A 22,420-nucleotide genomic window follows, 5' to 3' on the forward strand; every position below is an offset into this window, starting at 1 on the left:
CCTCTAACAGTTTTTCAGATTCCCTCAATTTTTCTTCTTTTTGCTGCTGGTCTTGCATAATAGTCATATTGGTTCCAACCAAGTCATTGACCCTCATGGTGAGGCGCTCTATTTCCAACTCATTGGCACAGATGGTGTCATTGGCCCGCTCCAGCTTACTGCTCAGGTGCTGAATTTCCGACTGGCTGGACAGTTCCACAGACTCTAATTTTTGTTTCCGATTGGCAAGCTGAGCCTAGAAACACACAAATTAACAACTGGTAAAAGTGAAAAGGTAAAAGAATAATCAATGAATAAGGAAAACTAAAATGAAACTGAGTTTTACTTCCATAAATACATATAGCATTAGCTCATTAAAAATATATAATCCATTCATGATAAAAACAATTTCCATAATAAAAACTAGGAATAGAGGCGAACTTTCTCAATTTGGTAAAGACGATCTACAGAAACCTTACAGCCAACATTATACTTAAAGGGGGAAAACTTGATACTTTCCCACTAAGATCAGGTACAAGGCAAGGATGTCTCCTCACACTACTCCTTTTCAATGTCACACTGGATATCCTTGTTAATGCAATAAGGCAAGAAAAGGAAATAAAAGGTATACAGATCAGGAAAGAAGTCATAAAACAGATAAAACAGATAACATGATCATCTATGTAGAAAATCTGAAAGAATCAACCAAAAAAAAAAAAACAAATCTCCTGGAGTTAGTAAGCAATTATAGCAAGGTTGCAGGATATAAGGTTAATATATAAAAGTCAATCACTTTCCTATATGTCAACAATAAACATGTGGAATTTAAATTAAAAACACAATACTATGGGCTTCCCTGGTGGCGCAGTGGTTGAGAGTCCACCTGCCGATGCAGGGGACGTGGGTTTGTGCCCCGGTCTGGGAAGATCCCGCATGCCACAGAGCGGCTGGGCCCATGAGCCATGGCCACTGAGCCTGCGCGTCCGGAGCCTGTGCTCCGCAACGGAGAGGTCACAACAGTGAGAGGCCCGCATACTGCCAAAAAAAAAAAAAAAAACACCTCACAATACTATTTATAGTAACACCTAAATAAATCACTTAAGTATAAATCTAACAAAAATATGTACAAGATCTATATGAGAAAAACTACAAAACTCTGATGAATGAAATTAAAAAACTAAATAAATGAGATATTCCATGTTCATGGAAAGAATCAATCCTGTCAAGATGTCAGTTCTTCCCAATATTATCTATGAATTCAACACAATCCCAATCAAAACATCAGCAAGTTATTTTATGGATATCAACAAACTACAGTTTATATGCAGAGGCAAAGACTAAGAATAGCCAATACAATATCAAAAGAGAAGAACAAAGTTGGATGACTGATGTTACCTAACTTCAAGATTTACTATAAAGCTACAGTAATCAAGACAGTGTAGTACTGGCAAAAGAACAGACAAATAGATTAATGTAACAGAATACAGAGCCCAGAAATAGACCTTTATAAATATAGTCAACTGATCTTTGATAAAAGAGCATAGGTGATACAATGGAGCAAAGATAGTCTCTTCAACAAATGGTGCTGGAATAACTGGACATCCACATGCAAAAAAATGAATCCAGAAAAAGGCCTTACACTCTCCACAAAAATTAACTAAAATGGATCATAGACATAAATGTAAAATGAAAACTATAAAACTCTTAGAAGATAGCATAGGAGACAACACAGATGACTTTGGGGACAGTAGGAGATAGAGGACCTACTGAGGTAGGAGATAGATGGACCCCTGGGCTGGACAGCTGGTGTCTGCAAGTGAAGTAAAATTGAAGCTTTGTTCTCACCCAGCCACTCCAAGGACAAAGCTAGTGGCAGAAGCTGAGCTCTGCTGAAGTAAAAAGATGACCAGTCCTGAGGTCAAGGAAAACTTCCCTGTCTGCATATGTGCAGGAAGGCTCCTTGGGGGTCCAAAAGAGAGGGGGCGCCACCCCATAATAAGTGTGGACATATCCCCACAGGCCTCTGCAGTGGGATCCATCTTTGCAAAAAGTTGCGCACGCATCTTGGGGAGGGTCCTAGGACCAGTCAGGTGTGAAAAAAGAAACAAGATAACTGGCCAAAGGTAAACAAAGACCTGGAAGAACTGTCCTACATAAAGGATTTAAATCAACTCTTTACTGCACTCCTCCTCATTAGACAGGACGCACATACTCTTTCTCTCTGGGTGTGTATTTATGCCTAGCTTCTGACTTACTGCACTCCTCATTCAGGACGACCGCACTCCTCTCCCTGGTGTGTATTTCTGCCTTGCTTCTGTCTTAAATAAACTGCTTCTCTGTGTGCTCTCCTACATGATATGCTGTTTCTCTAATAATAAACTTTGTACCTGTTTTTACAGTTTTTGCCTCCTTGAAACATTCTTGCCTTCAATGGGGGTTACAGCCAGGGCCACAATGCTTCTAGCCTCTAGTCCCTGGTGGTCTAGCAGCTAGGATTCCTGGTTTTCATCCAGACTACCCAGGTTCAATTCCTGGCCAGGAAACTAAGATCTCTCTTCAGGACCGCTCACCACTATCTCTCCGAGATCAATATCTTTGTAGACACAACACCAAAGACACAATCCCTGAAAGAAATAACTGATAAGCTGAAATTCATTAAAATTGAAAACTTTTACTCTGTGAAAGACAATGTCAAGAGATTGAGAAGACAAGCCAGGTCTGGGAGAAAATATTTGCAAAAGACACACCTGATAAAAGGACTGTTATACAACATATAAAAAGAACTCTTAAAATTCAACAAGAAAACAAACAACTCCATTAAAAAATAGGCCAAAGACTTGAATACAGATGGCAAACAAATATTATATATGAAAAGATGATCTATATCATATGTCATCAAGGAAACACAAATTAAAACAACAATTACATATCTATTAGAGTGGCCAAAATCTGGAACACTGATAATAGTAAATTCTGGCAAGGATAAGGAGCAACAGGAACTCTCATTCATTGCTGGTGAGAATGCAAAATGTTACAGCCATTTTGGAAGACGGTCTGATGTTTTCTTACAAAACATATTCTTACCATATAATCCAGCAATTGTGTTTCTTGGCATTTACCCAAAGAAGTTTGAAAATGTATGTCCACACAAAAACCTGAATATGGATGTTTAAAGCAGTTTTATTCATAATTGCCAAAACTTGGAAGCAACCAAGTATGTGTGGGGATTAGTAAACTGTGCTATATCCAGACAATGGAATATTATTCAATGCTAAAAAGAAATAAGCTATCAAGCCATGAAAACACATGAAGGAGTCTTAAACTCATATTACTAAGTGAAAGAAACCAGTCTGAAAAGGCTACATACTGTATGATTCCAACTATACAACATTCTGGAAAAGGGAAAACAATAGAGAAAATAAAAAGATCAGTGATTATGGGGAGGGTAGGCAGGGGAGTGATGAATAGGCAGAGCACAGAGGAAATTTATGGCAGTGAAAATAATCTGTATGATATTGTAATGATGGGTATGTTTATGGATGGATGGAGAAGAGACGCTGCCTACCTACTGAAAAGACAGCTGCATTATTCTACCTACTTGTACAGAAGTTTAACTATATCCATGACTCATCATATAGGAAAACTGGATTTATCTCTTATTTAAAACATAGGAAAAAGGAACTATAGTGCCTTATTTTATTTCTTACAGAAGTGCAGAAATTAAAATTTTTTAAAAGTCACTAAACCACTTAAATTTCCAGGTCAAATTTTCCTCTCTCCCCACCCCCAAACATGTTTCATGTAGTTAATTATTGTGTTTTAACATTCTTTTCATGAAAATCACACACATTCCAATGATTCAAATTGACCACAAAAATGTTTACCTGTGGGAGGAAAGGAGTGGGGAGAAAAGAATTGTAGAATTTTGTTCCTTCAGGAAAAAGGTGCGTGGAGGGGAGGAAGGATTTGTTCTGTCATCAACTTTTGGACACTCCCTGAGCTAAAAGACTCAACTAAATATAGTGAATCTCAAAGTTTCCTTCTATGCTTTATCTACTGAGTTACATACCAATAAGACCACTTTAGCAACTGTCTCATGGACCTGCAGTACACAGTTCCTAGAACTTGGATGATTTTTTAGGCTATGTATCCCAGCTATACTGTTTTTTAGCTCCCAACTTTCTAGTTTTCAGAAATTTTAATCCAGCATCCTGAAAAGTACTTCATCTTCACACTGAAGATAAGCATAAATCATTTGTGTAAGTAAAACTTCCCTTATTCTAAATATTTTTAAAAGGTAAAGCAGGGCTTCCCTGGTGGTGCAGTGGTTGAGAGTCCGCCTGCCAATGCAGGGGACACGAGTTCGTGCCCCGGTCCGGGAGGATCCCACATGCCGCGGAGTGGCTGGGCCCGTGAGCCATGGCCGCTGAGCCTGCGCGTCCGGAGCCTGTGCTCCGCAACGGGAGAGGCCACAACAGTGAGAGGCCCGCGTACCGCAAAAAAAAAAAAAGGTAAAGCACACAATTTTATTTTTAGAAATTTAAGTGGAAATGTCTCTGGGAAATCTATCTGCTGTGGATTTAAGGATTTTATTGTGAACAGTACAGGGCCAAAATCCTATATTGTGGGCGCATAAAGTAGACGCTCAACAATGCCCCTAAGCCAGAAAAAGGGTGGGAGGAGAAAGGCAAAGAGGCAGATAAATAGTGTTTATATAAATTACAGATCCAAGATTCCAGCACAAAGATTCAAAAAAATTTTACCAGATTCCTGCAACAGTGTGAAAAAAGAAATCAAATAGGTTTAAATGCACAAGAATAACTGCCAGGATGCAGCTGTCTCCAAACTTTTAAAATACAATATAAACTACCCACCCCCAACAAGGGGAAATCTTACATAGAATTCTGTACAGAATATATAACTGAAGACATTGGATGAGGATGATAAGAAAGAGCCCAACATGCTGAACCTCCCCAACCCTACTTTAAACTGCACAGCAGCCCTGGGGCTTGACAGAACATAGCTAGAAAACCACTGTTCAACTGGATGCTCCGGATGAAAAACAATACATAACTGCAAAACACTAGCATTGTCTTTTTAACACTGTTAACAGCTATTTAACATTATTCAGTTCAGATCTGTGACCTTAAAGTAAACTGGTATTGAAGTTATAGTTTAACTAAGCTATAGTTTAACCAGCTGGCCAAGATTTGATACTTAAAAACTAAACAACTAGTTTTGTGGTATCAAGAACATAGCTTTTTTTTTTTAACATCTTTATTGGAGTATAATTGCTTTACAATGGTGTGTTAGTTTCTGCTGTATAATAAAGTGAATCTGCTATATCCACATATACCCTCCCTCTTGCATCTCCCTCCCACCCTCCAAGTGGTCTCAAAGCACCTAGCTGATCTCCCTGTGCTATGCGGCTGCTTCCCACTAGCTATCTATTTTACATTTGGTAGTGTATAGATGTCAATGCCACTCTCACTGCGTCACAGCTTACCATTCCCCCTCCCCATGTCAAGTCCATTCTCTATGTCTGTGTCTTTAATCCTGATCTGCCCCTATGTTCTTCAGAACCTTTTTTTTTTTTTTTTTTTAGATTCCACATATATGTGTTAGCATTTCTCTTTCTGACTTACTTCAGTCTGTGTGACAGACTCTAGGTCCAACCACCTCACTACTAATAACTCAATTTTGTTTCTTTTTATGGCTGAGTAATATTGCATTGTGTATATGTGCCACACCTTCTTTATCCATTCATCTGTCGATGGACACTGGGGATGCTTCCATGTCCTGGCTACTGTAAATAGAGCTGCAATGAACATTGTGGTACATGACTCTTTTTGAATTATGGTTTTTTCAGGGCATATGCCCAGTAGTGGGATTGCTGGGTCATACAGTAGTTCTATTTTTAGTTTTTTAAGGAACCTCCATACTGTTCTCCATAGTGGCTGTATCAATTTACATTCCCACCAACAGTGCAAGAGGGTTCCCTTTTCTCCACATCCTCTCTAGCATTTATTGTTTGTAGACTTTTTGATGATGGCCATTCTGACCAGTGTGACATGATACCTCGTAGTTTGGATTTGCATTTCTCTAATGATTAGTGATGTTCAGCATCCTTTCATGTGTTTGTGGGCAATCTGTATATCTTCTTTGGAGAAATGTCTATTTAGGTCTTCTGCCCATTTTTGGATTGGGTTGTTTGTTTTTTTGTTATTGAGCTGCTTGTATATTTTGGAGATTAATCCTTTGTCAGTTGCTTCGTTTGCAAATATTTTCTCCCATTCTGAGGGTAGCCTTTTCGTCTTGTTTATGGTTTCCTTTGCTGTGCAAAAGCTTTTAAGTTTCATTAGGTTTCATTTGTTTATTTTTGGTTTTATTTCCCTTTCTCTAGGAGGTGGGTCAAAAAGGATCTTGCTGTGATTTATGTCACAGAGTGTTATGCCTATGTTTTACTCTAAGAGTTTTATAGTGTCTGGCCTTACATTTAGGTCTTTAATCCATTTTGAGTTTATTTTTGTGTATGGTGTTAGGGAATGTTCTAATTTCATTCTTTTACATGTAGCTGTCCAGTTTTCCCAGCACCACTTATTGTAGAGGCTGTCTTTTCTCCATTGTATATTCTTGCTTCCTTTATCAAAGATAAGGTGACCACACGTGAGTGGGTTTATCTCTGGGCTTTCTCTCCTGTTCTATTGATCTATATTTCTGTTTTTGTGCCAGTACCATACTGTCTTGATTACTGTAGCTTTGTAGTATAGTCTGAAGTCCGGGAGCCTGATTCCTCCAGCTCTGTTTTTCTTTCTCAAGACTGCTTTGGCTATTCGGGGTCTTTAGTGTTTCCATGCAAATTGTGAAATTTTTTGTTCTAGAAGAACATAGGTTTACTTTTTTCTTTATGTTTTTAAACTGAAGTATAGTTGACATACAATATTATGTTAGTTTCAGGCTTACAACATAGTGATTCTACACATATACATTACATATTGATCTCCATGATAAGTCTAGTAGCCATATATCACTATACAAAGTTATTACAATATTATAGACTATATTCCCTATGCTGCACATTTCACCCCCATTACTTAATTATTTTATAACTGAAAGTCTGTACCTCTTAATTCCCTTAGCCTATTTTGCCCAACTCCTCAACCCCAAACCCACGGCAACTACAGTTGTTCTCTGTATCTATGAGTCTGTCTCTGTTTTGTTGTTTGTTTCGTCTTTTAGATTCCACATGTAAGTGAGGTCATATGGAATTTGTCTTTGTCTTTCACTTAGAGTAGTACTCTCTAGGTTCATCCATGTTGTTGCAAATGGTAAAAATTTCATTCTTTTTCTTGACTAATATTCCACTGTATACATATACCACATCTTGTTTATCCATTCATCTATCACTGGGCACTTAGGTTGCTTCTATATCTTGGCTATTGTGAATAATGCTGCAATGAATAGAGGGGTGCATATATCTTTTTGATTTTTTGGGGAGGGGAATGCCCAGAAGTGTAATTGCTAGGTCATATGGTAGTTCTATTTTTAATTTTTGAGGAATCTCCATGCTGCTCTCCGTAGTGGCTGCACCAATTTACATTCCCACCAACAGTGCTTGAGGGTTCCCTTTTCTCCACATCCTCACCAACACTTGTTATTTGTTACCTTTTTGATAACAGCCAGTCTGACAGGTGTGAGGTGGTAGCTCAGTGTGGTTTTAATTTGCATTTCCCTGATGATTAGTGATGCTGAGCATCTTTTCTCATGTCTGTTGGCCATCTGTATGTCTTCTCTGGAAAAACGTCTATTCAGGTCCTCTGCCAATTTTTTACTCAAGTTGTTTTTTGATGTTGAGCTGTTTAAGTTCTTTGTATATTTTGGATATTAACTTCTTATCAAATAAATCATTTGCAAATATGTTCTCCCATTCAGTAGTCTACCTTTTCATTTTGTTGATAGTTTCCTTTGCTCTTCAAAGACATTTTAGTTTGATATAGTCCCACTTGTTTATCTTTGCTGTTGTTTTCCTTGCCTGAGGACACAGATCCAAAAGACTATTGCTAAGAACGATGTCAAAGAACATATTGCTTATGTTTTCTTCTAGGAGCTTTATGCTTTCAGGTCTCACATTTAAGTCTTTAATCCATTTTGAGTTTATTTTTGTACAGGGTATAAGAAAGTGATCCAGTTTCATTCTTTTGTCTATAGATGTATAGTTCTCCCAACACCCTTTACTGAAGAGACTGTCTTTTCCCCATTGTATATTCTTGGCTCCCTTGTCATAAATTAATTGACCATATAAGCGTGGGTTTATTTCTGGACTCTCTATTCTGGTGCATTGATCTATGTGTCTGTTTTTTTGCCAGTACCATATAGTTTTTGTTTTTGTTTTTGTTTTTGCGGTACACGGGCCTCTCACTATTGTAGCCTCTCCCGTTGTGGAGCACAGGCTCCGGACGCGCAGGCTCAGTGGCCATGGCTCACGGGCCCAGCTGCTCCACAGCATGTGGGATCCTCCCAGGCCAGGGCACGAACCCGTGTCCCCTGCATCGGCAGGCGGACTATCAGCCACTGCACCACCAGGGAAGCCCCATATAGTTTTGATTACTATAGACTTATAGTATAGTTTGAAATCAGGGAATACGACACCTCCAGCTTTACTCTTCTTTCTTAAGATTGCTTTAACTATTTGGGGTTTGGTTTTGTGTGTGTGTGGTTCTATACAAACTTTAGATTTATCTGTTCCAGTTCTGTGAAAAATGTCATTGGAATTTTGATAGGGACTGCACTGAATGTGTAGATTGCTTTAGGTAGTATGGCCATTCTAACAATATTTATTCTTCTAATCCATGAGTATGGTACATCTTTCCATTTATTTGTGTCATCTTCATCTTCAATTTCTTTCATAAACATCTTAATAGTTTTCAAAGTATACGTGTTTCACCTTTTTGGTTAAACTTACTCCTAGGTATTTTATACTTTTTGATGCACTTGTAAATGGGACTGAAGTCTTAATTTATCTTTCTGATAGTTCATCATTAGTATATAAAAAAGCAACAGATTTCTGTATATTGATTTTGTAGCCTCCAACTTTACTGAATTAATTAGTTTTTTGTGTTTTTTTTTTTTGCAGTACGCGGGCCTCTCACTGTTGTGGCCTCTCCCATTGCGGAGCACAGGCTCCGGACGTGCAGGCTCAGCAGTCATGGCTCACGGGCCCAGCCGCTCCACGGCATGTGGGATCTTCCCGGACCAGGGCACGAACCCGTGTCTCCTGCATCGGCAGGCGGACTCTCAACCACTACGCCACCAGGGAAGCCCTGAATTAATTAGTTTTAATAGTGTTTTTTGGTGGAGGCTTTAGTTTTCTACATATAGTAACATACCATCTGCAAATAGTGACAGTTGCTTCTTCCTTTCCAATTGGATGCCTTTCATCTCTTTTCCTTGTCTGACTGCAATGCCTAGGACTTCTAGTATCATGCTGAATAAAAGTAGTGAGAATGGGCATCCTTGTCTTGTTCCTGATCTTAGAAGAAAAGCTTTCAGCTTTTCACAGTTGAGTATTATGCTAGCTGTGGGTTTGTCAAATATGGCCTTTATTATATTGAGGTATGTTCGCTCTACACCTGCTTTCTTGAGAGTTCTTATCATAAATGAATGTTGAATGTTGTCAAATGATTTTCCTGCATCTATTGAGATGAACATATGATCTTTTATCATTTTTAAATGTGGTGTATAATACTAATTGATTTGCAGAAATTGACCCATCCTTTTATCCCTGGAATAAGTTCCACTTAATCATAGTATATGATCCTTTTATTGTATTATTGAATTCGGATTAATAATATTTTGTTGAGGACTTTTGCATGTATGTTCATCAGGGATATTGGCCTATAATTTTCTGTTTGTTGCATCTCCATCTGGTTTTGTATCAGTGTAATGCTGGCCTTGCAGAATGAGTTTGGAAGTGTAGGAAGACTTTCTCTTCAATTTTTTGGGAACAGTTTGAGAAGGACAGGTATTAACTCTTCTTTAAATGTTTGGTAGAATTCACTTGTGAAGCTGTGGTCCTGGACTTCTTTTTTTTGAAGTTTTTTGATTACAGTTTCATTACTAGTGATTAGTCTGTTCAGAATTCCTATTTCTTCCTGATTCACCCTTAGAAAATTGAAATCTTCTAGGAATGTATCCATTTCTCCTAGGTTTTCCAAACTGTTGGCATAAAGTTGTTCATAGCAGTCTCTTATGATCCTTTGTATTTCTATGGTGTCTGTTGTAACCTCTTTTGTTTCTCATTTTATTTATTTGGGCCCTTTCTTCTTTTCTTGATAAACCTGGCTAAAGGTTTATCAAATTGGTTATCTTCTCACAGAACCTTCTCTTAGTATCATTAATCTTTTCTATTGTCCTTTTAGTCTCTATTTCATTTATTTCTGCTCTGATCTTTATCATTCCCTTCTTTCTACTAATTTTGGGCTACATTTGTTCTTCTTTTTCTAGTACTATAGGTGCAAGGTTACACTGTTTATTTGAGATTTTCCTTGTCTCATGAGGTAGGCCTGTATCACGATGAATTTTCCTTTTAGAACTGCTTTTCCTGTGTCCCACAGATTTTGGAATGTTGTGTTTACATTTTCATTTCTCTCAAAGTATTTTTTAAATTTCCTCTTTCATTTCTTCATTGATCTACTGGCTGTCAAAAAGCATGTTCTTTAGCCACCACGTTTGTGGTTTTTTCCACTTTTCTTCTTGTGCTTGATTTCTAGTTTCATACCACTGTGGTATTAAAATGATGCTTGATACAACTTCAAATTTCTTAAAGTTATTGAGACTTGTTTTGTGACCTAACATGTGATCTACTCTGGAGAATGTTCCATATGGACTTAAAAAGAATCTGCATTCTGCTGTTTGGGGGTGAAATATTCTTTATATATTTATTAAGTCCATCTGGTCTAATGTATCATTTAAGGCCAATGTTGTGTCATTGATTTTCTGTATTGATGACATATCTATTCATGTAAATGAGGTGTTACAGCCCCCTACTATTACTGCACTACTGTCAATATCTCCCTTTATGTCTGCTTTATGTATTTAGGTGCTCCTATGTTTGGTGCATATTTACAGGTATTACATCCTCTTGATGAATTGGTTCCTTAATCATTATGTAATGACCTTCTTTGTCTCTTGTTACAGTCTTTGTTTTAAAGTCTATTCTGAAATTGATAAACCATTAGTCAGACTCATCAAGAAAAAGAGGGAGAGGACTCAAATCATTAAAATTAGAAATGAAAAAGGAGAAGCTACAACAGATACCGCAGAAAAACAAACCATCCTAAGAGACTACTATAAGAAACTCTATGCCAATAAAACGTACAACCTGGAAGAAATGAACAAATTCTTAGAAAGTTATAGCCTTCCAAGACTGAACCAGGAAGAAATAGAAAATATGAACAGACCAATCACAAGTACTGAAATTGAAACTGTGATTAAAAATCTTCCAACAAACAAAAGTCCAGGACCAGATGGCTTCACAGGTGAATTCTATCAAACATTTAGAGAAGAGCTAACACCCATCCTTCTCAAACTCTTCGAAAAAATTGTGGAGGAAGGAAAACTCCCAAACTCATTCTATGAGGCCACCATCACCCTGATACCAAAACCAAAGATACTACAAAACAAGAAAATTACAGACCAATATCACTGATGAATATAGATGCAAAAATCCTCAACAAAATACTAGCAAACAGAATCCAACAACACATTAAAAGGATCATACACCATGATCAAGTGGGACTTATCCCAGGGATGCAAGGATTCTTCAATACACGCAAATCAATGTGATACACCACATTAACAAACTGAAGAATAAAAACCATATATTAATCATCTCAATAGATGCAGAAAAAGCTTTTGACAAAATCAACACCCATTTATAATAAAAACTCACCAGAAAGTGGGCATAGAGGGAACCTACCTCAACATAATAAAGGCCATATACTACAAACCCACAGCAAACATCATTCTCAATGGAAAAAAACTGAAAGCATTTCCTCTGAGATCAGGAATGAGACAAGGATGTCCACTCTCACCACTATTATTCAACATAGTTTTGGAAGTCCTAGCCACAGCAATAAGAGAAGAAAAAGAACTAAAAGGAATACAAATTGGAAAAGAAGAAGTAAAACTGTCACTGTTTGCAGATGACATGACACTACACATAGAGAACCCTAAAGATCCCACCAGAAAACTACTAGAGCTAATCAATGAATTTGGTAAAGTTGCAGGACACAAAATTAATGCACAGAAATCTCTTGCATTCCTATACACTAAAGATGAAAAATCTGAACAAGAAATTAAGGAAACACTCCCATTTACCACTGCAACAAAAAGAATAAAATACCTAGGAATAAACCTACCTAGGGAGACAAAAGACCTGTATGCAGAAAACTATAAGACACTGATGAAAGAAATTAAAGATGATACCAACAGATGGAGAGATATACCATGTTCTTGGATTGGAAGAATCAATATTGTGAAAATTACTATACTACCCAAAGTAATCTACAGATTCAATGCAATCCCTATCAAATTATCAATGGCATATTTTATGGAACTAGAACAAAATATCTTAAAATTTGTATGGAGTCACAAAAGACCCCGAATAGCCAAAGCAGTCTTGAGGGAAAAAAACAGAGCTGGAGGAATCAGACTCTCTGACTTCAGACTATACTAGAAAGCTACAGTAATCAAGACAATATGGTACTGGCACAAAAACAGAAACATAGATCAATGGAACAAGATAGAAAGCTCAGAGACAAACCCATGCACCTATGGTCAACTAATCTATGACAAAGGAGGCAAGGATATACAATGGAGAAAAGACAGTCTCTTCAATAAGTGGTGCTGGGAAAACTGGACAGCTACATGTAAAAGAATGAAATTAGAAAACTCCTTAACACCATACACAAAAATAAACTCAAAATGGATTAGAGACCTAAATGTAAGACCAGACACTATAAAACTCTTAGACGAAAACATAGGAAGAACACTCTTTGATATAAATCACAGCAAGATCTTTTTTGATCCACCTCCTAGAGTAATGGAAATAAAAACAAAAATAAACAAATGGGACCTAATGAAACTTAAAAGCTTTTGCACAGCAAAGGAAACCATAAACAAGATGAAAAAACAACCCTCAGAATGGGAGAAATATTTGCAAACGAATCATCAGACAAAGGATTAATCTCCAAAATATATAAACAGCTCATGCAACTCAACATTAAAAAAACAAACAACCCAATCCAAAAATAGACAGAAGACCTAGACATTTCTCCAAAGAAGACATACAGATGGCCAAGAAGCACATGAAAAGCTGCCCCACATCACTAATTATTAGAGAAATGCAAATCAAACTACAATGAGGTATCACCTCACACCAGTTAGAATGGGCATCATCAGAAAATCTAGAAACAACAAATGCTGGAGAGGGTGTGGAGAAAAGGGAACCCTCTTGCACTGTTGGTGGGAATGTAAATTGATACGGCCACTATGGAGAACAGTATGGAGGTTCCTTAAAAAACTAAAAGTAGAATTACCATATGATCCAGCAATCCCACTACTGGGCATATACCCAGAGAAAACCATAATTGAAAAAGACACGTGCACCTCAATGTTCACTGCAGCAGTATTTACAATAGCCAGGTCATGGTAGCAACCTAAACGCCCATCGACAGATCAATCGAATATTACTCAGCCATAAAAAGGAACGAAATTGGGTCACTTGCTGAGACGTGGATGGATCTAGAGACTCATACAGAGTGAAGTAAGTCAGAAAGAGAAAAACAAATATCGTATATTAACACATATATGTGGAACCTAGAAAAATGGTACAGATGAACCAGTTTGCAGGGCAGAAATTGAGACACAGATGTAGAGAACAAACATATGGTCACGAAAGGTGGAAAGGCGCAGGGGGGGTGGGGGTGAGGGTGTGATGAATTGGGCTACTGGGATTGACATGTACACAAGGATGTGCATAAAACTGATGAGTAATAAAATAAATAATAAAATGTACATTCAAATTTTTTAATGGGATTGAGTTATATCCACCTCTATAACACTTTCTCTTATTATGCCTAATAAACATTAAATTTTTCATTAATGAATAAATTAACCTATTAAAAAAAGTCTATATTGTATGATATTAGTATTGCTGCTCCAGTTTTTTGTTTCCATTTGCGTGGAATATATTTTTACATCCCTTCACTTTCAGTCTGTGCAAGACTTTAGATTTGAAGTGAGATCTTGTAGGTGAATCTCTTCCTTTTTTATCCATTCAGCCACCCTTGGTTTTTTGGAACACTTAGTCCATTTACACTTAAAGTAACTATTGATAGGTATGTACTAATTGCCACTTTGTTAATTCCTGCTTGTTTTGTACTTCTTCTCCATTCCTTTCTTCTTCTCATGGTCTCTTCCCTTGGAATTTGATGACTTTCTTTAGTGTTATGTTTGGATTCCTTTGTCTTTATTTTTTGTGTATCTGTTACAGGTTTTTGGTTTGTGGTTACCACGAGGTTCATATGTAACAACTTACCTATTTTAACTTAATGGTTGCTTAAATTTGAGTGCATTTAAAAGCACTAAATTTTTACTCCCTATTTTGTTTTTGATGGCATATTTTACATTTATTTTGTGTATCACTTACCTAATTTTATTATTTTATTACTTTTTCAATTTTTTTTAATGAAGATAGTTAATTTACAATGTTGTCTTAGCTTCTGGTGTACAGCAAAGTGATTCGGTTATACATATATATATATAAGATATGTGTGTGTGTATATATATATATATATATATATATATGTAGTTTCTCATATTTTTTTCCATTATAATTTATTACACAATATTGAATAGAGTTCACTGTGATGTACAGTAGGTCCTTGCTGTTTATTTTATACACAGTAGCTTCCAGCTACCAATCCCAAAACCCTAATTTATCCCTCCCCTCACCCCTGCTTTCCCATTTGGTGACCATAAGTTTGTTTTCTATGTCTGTGTGTTTCTGTTTTGTAAATAAGTTCACTTGCATCATATTTTAGATTCCACATATAAGTGATACCATGTGATATTTGTCTTCTTCTGTCTGACTTCACTTAGTATGATAATTTCTAGGTCCATCCATGTTGCTGCAAATGGCATGCTGCTGCAAATGGCATTATATCATTCCATTGTATATATATACCATATCTTCTTTAGCCGTTCATCTGCCAATGGACACTTAGGTTGCTTCCATGTCTTGGCTGTTGTAAATAGTGCTGCTATGAACATTTGGGGTATGTGTCTTTTTGAATTAGAGTTATCTCCTGATATATGCCCAGGAGTGGGATAGCTGGGTCATATGGTAACTCTATTTTTAGTATTTAAGGAAACCTCCATACTGCTTTCCATAGTGGCTGCACCAATTTACATTCCTGCCAACAGTGTAGGAAGGTCCCTTTTTCTCCACATCCTCTCCAGCATTTATTATTTGTAGACCTTTTAATGATGGCCATTCTGACCAGTGTGAGGTAATACCTCACTGTAGTTTTTATTTGCATTTCTCTAATAATTAGCGATGTTGAGCATCTTTTCATGTGCTTATTGGCCTCTGGAGAAATGTCTATTTATGTCATCTGCCCATTTTTGGATTATGTTGCCTTTTTGTTACTGAGTTTTATGAGCTGTTTCTATATATTTAAAACTAAGGCCTTGCTGATTACATTGTTTGCAAATATTTTCTCCCCATCTATAGGTTGTCTTTTCATTTTGTTTATCATTTCCTTAGCTGTGCAAAAGCTTCTGAGTTTGATTAGGTCCCATTTGATTATTTTTTATTTTATCTACTGCCTTGGGAGGCTGACCTAAGCAAACACTGCTACGATTTATGTCAGATAATGTTTTGCCTATGTTCTCTTCTAGGCATTTTATGGTGTCATTTTCTTATATTTAAATCTTTAAGCCACTGTGAGTTTACTTTTGTGTATGGTGTGAGGGGGTATTCTAACTTCATTGATTTACCTGCAGCTGCCCAACTTTCCCAACACCAGCTGCTGAAGAGACTGTCTTTTCTCCACTGTATATTCTTGCCTCCTTTAACAAAGATTAACTGATTGTGGGTGTGTGAGGTTTATTTCTGGGTTCTCTATTCTGTTCCATTGATCCATATGTCCTTTTTAGTGCCAATACCACACTTTTTTTTGTTTTTTGGCGGTACACGGGCCTCTCACTGCTGTGGCCTCTCCCGTTGCGGAGCGCTCCGGACGCGCAGGCTCAGTGGCCATGGCTCACGGTCCCAGCCGCTCCGCAGCACGTGGGACCCTCCTGGACCGGGGCACGAACCCACGTCCCCTGCATCAGCAGGCGGACTCAAAACCAACTGCGCCACCAGGGAAGCCCCACACTGTTTTGATTACTGTAGCTTTGTCATATTGCCTGAAGTCTGGGAGGGTTATGGCTCCAGCTTTGCTCTTTTCCCTCAACACTGCTTTGGCAATTCTGGGTCTTTTATGGTTCCACATATATTTTAGGACTATTTGTTCTAGTTCTGTGAAAAATGTCACGGGTAATTTCATAGAGATAGCATGAAATCTGTAGACTGCTTTGGGTAGTATGGCCATTTTAACAATATTAATTCTTCCAATCCAAGAGCCTGGGATACCTTCCCATTTTTTTGATCACCTTCAATTTCCTTTATCAAAGTTTTATAGTTCTCAGAAAATAAGTCATTCATTTCCTTGGTCAGGTTTATCTGTAAGTATTTTATTTTTTTGGATACAATTTTTAAAGGGTTTTTTTTTTTTTTACTTCCCCTTTCTGATATTTCATTGTTAGTGTAAAGAAACGTGGCAAGTTTCTGTATGTTAATCTTGTACCCTGCTACCTTGCTGAATTTGTTTATCAGTTCTAGTAGTTTTTGTGTGGAGTCTTTAGGGCTTTCTATATATAGTATTGTGTCATCTGCATATAATGACAATTTTACCTCTTCCCTCCCAATTTGAATATCTTTTATTTCTTTTTCTTGTCTGACTGCTTTGACTATGACTTCCAGTACTATATGAATAGGAGTGGTGACAGTGGGCATCCTTATCTTGTTCCAGATTTTGGCAGGAAGGCTTTCAGCTTTTCACCATTGAGTATTATATTGGCTGTGGGTTTGTCATAAATAGCTTTTATTATATAGAAATATGTTCCTTCTATACCCACTTTGGTAAGAGTCCTTATCATGAATGGGTATTGAATTTTATCAAATGCTTTTTCTGCACCTATTGAGATGATTCTGTGGTTTTTGTCTTCTCTTTTGCTGATGTGGTGTATCACATTGATTGATTTGCATATGCTGAACCATCCTTGTGACCCTGGGATGAATCCAACATGACTGTGGTGTATCACCTTTTTTATGTGTTGGTGGATTCGGCTTGCTAATACTTTATTGAGGATATCTGCATCTATATTCATCAAAGATATTGGCCTGTAATTTTCTTTTTGGTACTGTCTTTGGTTTTGGTATTGGGGTGATAATGGCTTCACAGAATGACTTTGGGAGTGTTGCCTCCTCTATTTTGGAATAGTTTGAGAAAAATCGATATAAGTTCTTCTTTGTATGTCTGGTAGATTCCCCATTGAAGGCATCCAGTCCTGGACATTTGTTTGCAGGGTGTTTTTGTTTTTTTGCTTATTACAGATTCTATTTCACTTCTAGTGATCAGGGTTTTCAAATTATCTATTTCTTCTTGATTCAGTTTTGGTGGGCTGTATGTTTCTAGAAACTTGTCCATTTCTTCTAGGTGGTCTAATATGTTAGCATATAATTGTTCACAGTATTTACCTTAGAGGGTTTTTTTTGGTATTTCTGCAGTATTGGTTACTTCTCCTCCTTCATTTCTTACATTATATTATTTATTTGGGTCCTCTCTCTTTTCTTCTTGGTGAGCCTGGCAAGAGGTCTATTGATTTTGTTTACCCTTTCAGAAAACCAGCTCTTGGTTTTATTATTTTTCTATTGTTTTTTTTAATCTCTATTTTATTTATTTCCTCTCTGATCTTTATTATTTCCTTCCTTTTGACTTTAGGTTTTGTTTGTTCTTCTTTTTCTAATTCTATTAGGTGGTAGGTTAGGTTGTTTGAGATTTTTCTCATTTTTTGAGGAAGGCCTGTATCACTATGAACTTCCCTCTAAGAACTGCTTTTGCTGCATCCCAAGGATTTCACATGTTTGTGTTTTCATTTTCATTTGTCTCAAGGTATTTTTAAATTTCCTCTTTGATTTCATCACTGACCCAGTGTTTTTTTAGTAGCATGTTGTTTAGTCTCCACATAATCGCTTTTTCTTTTTCTCGTTTCTCTTTCTGTGGTTGATTTCTAGTTTCATGCCATTGTGATCAGAAAAGATGCTTGAAATAACTTCTATTCTCTTAAATTTGCTGAGACTTGTTTTGCATCCTAGTATGTGGTCTATCCTAGAGAATGTTACATGTGCAGTTGAAAAGTTTGTATTTTAAGTCTTTTTTTTTTTTTTTTCTGGATGAAATGTCCTGAAAATGTCAATTAAGTCTAACTGTTCTATTGTGTCAATTAGGGTCTCTGTTGCCTTATTGATTTTCTGTCTGGAAGACTTGTCCATTGATATAAGTGGGGTGTTAAAGTCTCCTACTATTATTACATTCCTGTCAATTTCTCCCTTTATGTCCGTTAGTATTTATGTATTTAGGTGCTCCTATATTGGGTGCATATATGTTAACGAGTGTAATAACTTCTTCTTGTATTTATCTTTTTATCATTATATAGTATCTTTATGACCTTTAAATTTTGTCTGAGTATTGTTACGTCTGCTTTCTTGTCATTCTGTTTGCATGAAATATCTTCTTCCATCCTCTCACTTTCAATCTATGTGCGTCCTTCACCCTAAAGTGGGTCTTTTGTAGGCAGCATACTGTAGGCTCTTGTTTTATTATCCAGTCTGACACTCTGTCTTTTGACTGGAATATTTAGTTCACTAACATTTAAAGTAATTATTGATTGATATGTATTTACTGCCATCTTAAAACTTATTTTCCAGTTGATTTTGTATTTCTTCTTTGTTCCTCTCTTTTTGTTTTTCCTTTTGTGGTTTGATGGTTTTCTTTTGTATTATACTTGAGTTCTCTTCTGTTTGGTTTTTATGAATCTACTGTATGCTTTTTATTTGCTGTTACCCGTTTTTCAAGTACATTAACCCACTACTATATATACTTGTTTTAGACTGATAGTCATATAGGCTTAAACACATTCTTGAAAAAAAAATCTACATTTTCTTACTCCCCTCCCCGACACCTTATGATTCTGATGTCCTCTTTTATATCTTCATGTTTATCCTTCTGCTGTTCATTGTAGTTATCATCACTTTCACACACACTAAAAAATTTTAACCTATGTACTGGCTTATTTAAGTGATTTGCTTTCCAATTGTGATTTTCTCTTCCCTATAGATTCTTGCTTCTTTTCTATTTGGAAAGTTTTCAGCCATAATTTTTTCAAATAAACTTTCGATACCCTTTTCTCTTTCTTCTCCTTCTGGGATCTGTATTATGCATTGGTTGGGATGCTTTATATTACCCCATAGGTCTCATGCATTGCTTTCATTTTTTTTTCATTTGTCTTTCTGTCTGCTGTTCTGATTGGGTGATTTCCATTATTCTATCTTTCAGATCACTTATTCATTTTTCTGCATTATTTAGTTTGCTATTTATTGCCTTTAGTTCAGCTCTCATCTTGGCAAATGAGTTTTCTAATTTTAATTGGCTCCTCTTTATAGTTTCTAGTACCTTGTTACAGTGATCTACATTTCTATTGATAGCCTTTCTTAATTCCTTCAGTATTTTTATCACCTCCTTTTTGAACTTGGGGTCTGGTAGATTGGAGAGATCTGTTTCATTGTTTATTCTTTCAGGGGATTTCTCTTGTTCTTTTAATTGGGAGTGGTTCCTCTGCTTCTCCATTATCCTTATATTTCTCTGACTCTATAAATTTAGGAGAAATAGTTATCTACTGTGGTCTTGAAGGGCTGTTTTTATATGAGAGCATCCCTGTGTGGCCTGCGTGAGTCTAATGTTTTTGGTGCAAGGGTTTTTTTTTTAGAATGGGTGCCTGCCATGTCTTTCCTCAGGGTGTGCTGGCTGTTATCCCCTTGATACAGGGTGTGATTGCTGTTGTAGTGACCAGAGCCTGCACTGGATGTTGAGCGGGGCCACCTCCTCTTTGCTCTGTGGTTGTCAAAGCCCTGTCAGGAACAGGGTCTCTCCCCAGTTGTTGGAGTAGAAGCCCCCAGATCTATTTGTGAGCTTCAGTGTGGGGTAGGTGGGACTGGAGAACTTCCACTGGGAGAGGAGTCACTGAGTATTCCTCCACAGGAGCTGTCCACCAGGAAGTATGCTCTGTGGTGTTGTCCATCACCCATTGTGCATGCTCACAAAGTACACTGCTGTTGACACTGCCTTCAGGCCCACCTCAGCTGTGGGAATGTAGGACCAGGTGTCCTCAGGCACTGTGCTCACAAAGTCACCAGCACAGATCCACTGGCACAGATCTACTTATATCAGGCACTGGGACCCACCATAGTCACGAGTAGTTGTGCACCTGGACCCACCATGGGAGCTACAGTATCAGTGCAGACCCTGGCCCTGGCTCCACGAGTGCCTGCCCACAAAGCCCACAGCTGCTAACTCCAGACCCACCCCAACCACAGGAGCACAGTAATCTGCTCTGATGTCCTGATAACAATGAGCTTACAAAGGCACCTCAGCGTAAATCCACTTAAGTTGCAAAGCCACCAGACATGGCTCAGATTTCAGCCCTGCTTCTAAAGTCATGTGGCCCCTGGGGATCTGCTCAAATTCCAGCCCCGCTTCCATGTGTGGGCTTCCATGTGTGGGCAACCCTCCCGCAACTGCACACTCCCAGAGCTCATAGAAGCAGAGCCATACCCACTGCAAGCACACTGAAAATGAGGTTCCCACTGTGGGGTCCCACGTATCCCTTTGCATGCATGTTAACCATGGGGCTTCTAAAGTGGACCTGGGCTGTCCTGCATACACTCCCAGTTGTGGCCTGGCCAACACTCCAGCCCCTTCAGGCTATCTCCATGCAGCCAACCCCAGTCCTCTCCCCAGGTCTGTCCTCTGAAGCCCAAGTTTCAGCACCCAGCCCCCATGTGCACCATCAGATACATGTCTCCAGCTGGGGAGTAGTGAGGTGGCCAGGATTGTCTGTGTTGCTCTCTCTCTGTTCTGCCTGCCACAAGCCAGCTGCTGTACTCTCCTCTGAGCCTTCGAAGCTCTAACCTTGTCAGTTAGAGTACTCTTGGTTGTTAAGTTTTTTTCTTTCAGCACTTTGAATATATCATGCCAGTCCCTCCTGGCCTGTAAAGTTTCTGCTTAAAAATCAGCTGACAACCTATGGGAGATTCCTTCTTACGTAACTAGCTCCTGTGTGTGTGTGCGTGCGCACACGTGTCGATGCTTTTAACATTCTCTTTATTTTTAACTTTTAACATCTAATTATATTGTGTCTTTATGTGAGCCTCTTTGGATTCATCTTGTTTGGAACTCCTGGGCTTCCTGGACTTTCATGCCTGTTTCCTTCACCAGGTTACGGAAGTTTTCAGTCATTATTTCTTCAAATAGGCTTTCTGACCCTTTCTCTCTCTCTTCTCCTTCCAGGACCCCTATAATGCCAATGATAGTATGCTTGATGTTATCTCAGGGATCCCTTAAACTATCCTCATTTTTTAAAATCCTTTGTTCTTTTTGCTGTTTTGACTGGATAATTTCTACTACCCTGTCTTCCAGATTGCTGATCCATTCTTTTACATTCTCTAATCTGCTTTTGATCCCCTCTAGTGCATTTTTCATTTCAGTTATTGTATTCTTCAGTTCTGACTGGATCTTTATATTTTCTATCACTTTGAGCTCTTACTGAGTTCATCCACTCTTGTCCCAAGTTTGGAGACTCTTTATGACTATTACTTTGAACTCTTTATCTGTTAAATTGCTTATCTCTGCTTCATATAGTTTTCTTTCCCTGAGGTTTGGTCTTAGCTTTCATCTGGAAGATATTCCTTTGTCTCCTCTGTGTTTGCCTAACTCTATGTTTGTTTCTATGTATGAGGTATATCAGCTACATCTTCAGCCAAGGGCTCCGGGGGTATCCCCTGTGTGGGTGTGCCCTCCTGTTTTGGTTGGACCACAATTACTGCAGGCATACTGGTAGGTGCGATTGGTCCCCAGGCCAGCTGACTGTAAAGCCTGGCCATGACTGTTGTGGGCAGGCATAGCCTATCTTTAATTATTCAATATTTCAATCACATACAAATACACCATTTTTAAGCATAGTGAAAATTACATAATTATTGCAAGAACAAATT

At 37.9% G+C, this 22,420-nt stretch overlaps 1 protein-coding gene across 9 annotated transcripts in view; it reads right to left on the reverse strand.

The window, feature by feature from the left end:
- Positions 1 to 22,420, reverse strand: part of CEP63 (centrosomal protein 63) — a 76,135-nt gene that overhangs the window by 14,420 nt on the left and 39,295 nt on the right. For all 9 annotated transcript variants that reach the window (XM_089911118.1, XM_022582536.3, XM_089911115.1 and 6 more), the window contains one exon: positions 2 to 235. In XM_089911118.1, coding sequence (XP_089767244.1) covers positions 2 to 235 — 234 coding nt within the window. The remainder of the gene's footprint in view (position 1; positions 236 to 22,420) is intronic.

This window comes from Delphinapterus leucas, chromosome 4 (assembly GCF_059928025.1).
Source record: "Delphinapterus leucas isolate spDelLeu-1000000601 "Yukka" chromosome 4, BTC_Dleu_Yukka2, whole genome shotgun sequence".
In the NCBI taxonomy this organism is placed as follows: Eukaryota; Metazoa; Chordata; class Mammalia; order Artiodactyla; family Monodontidae; genus Delphinapterus; species Delphinapterus leucas.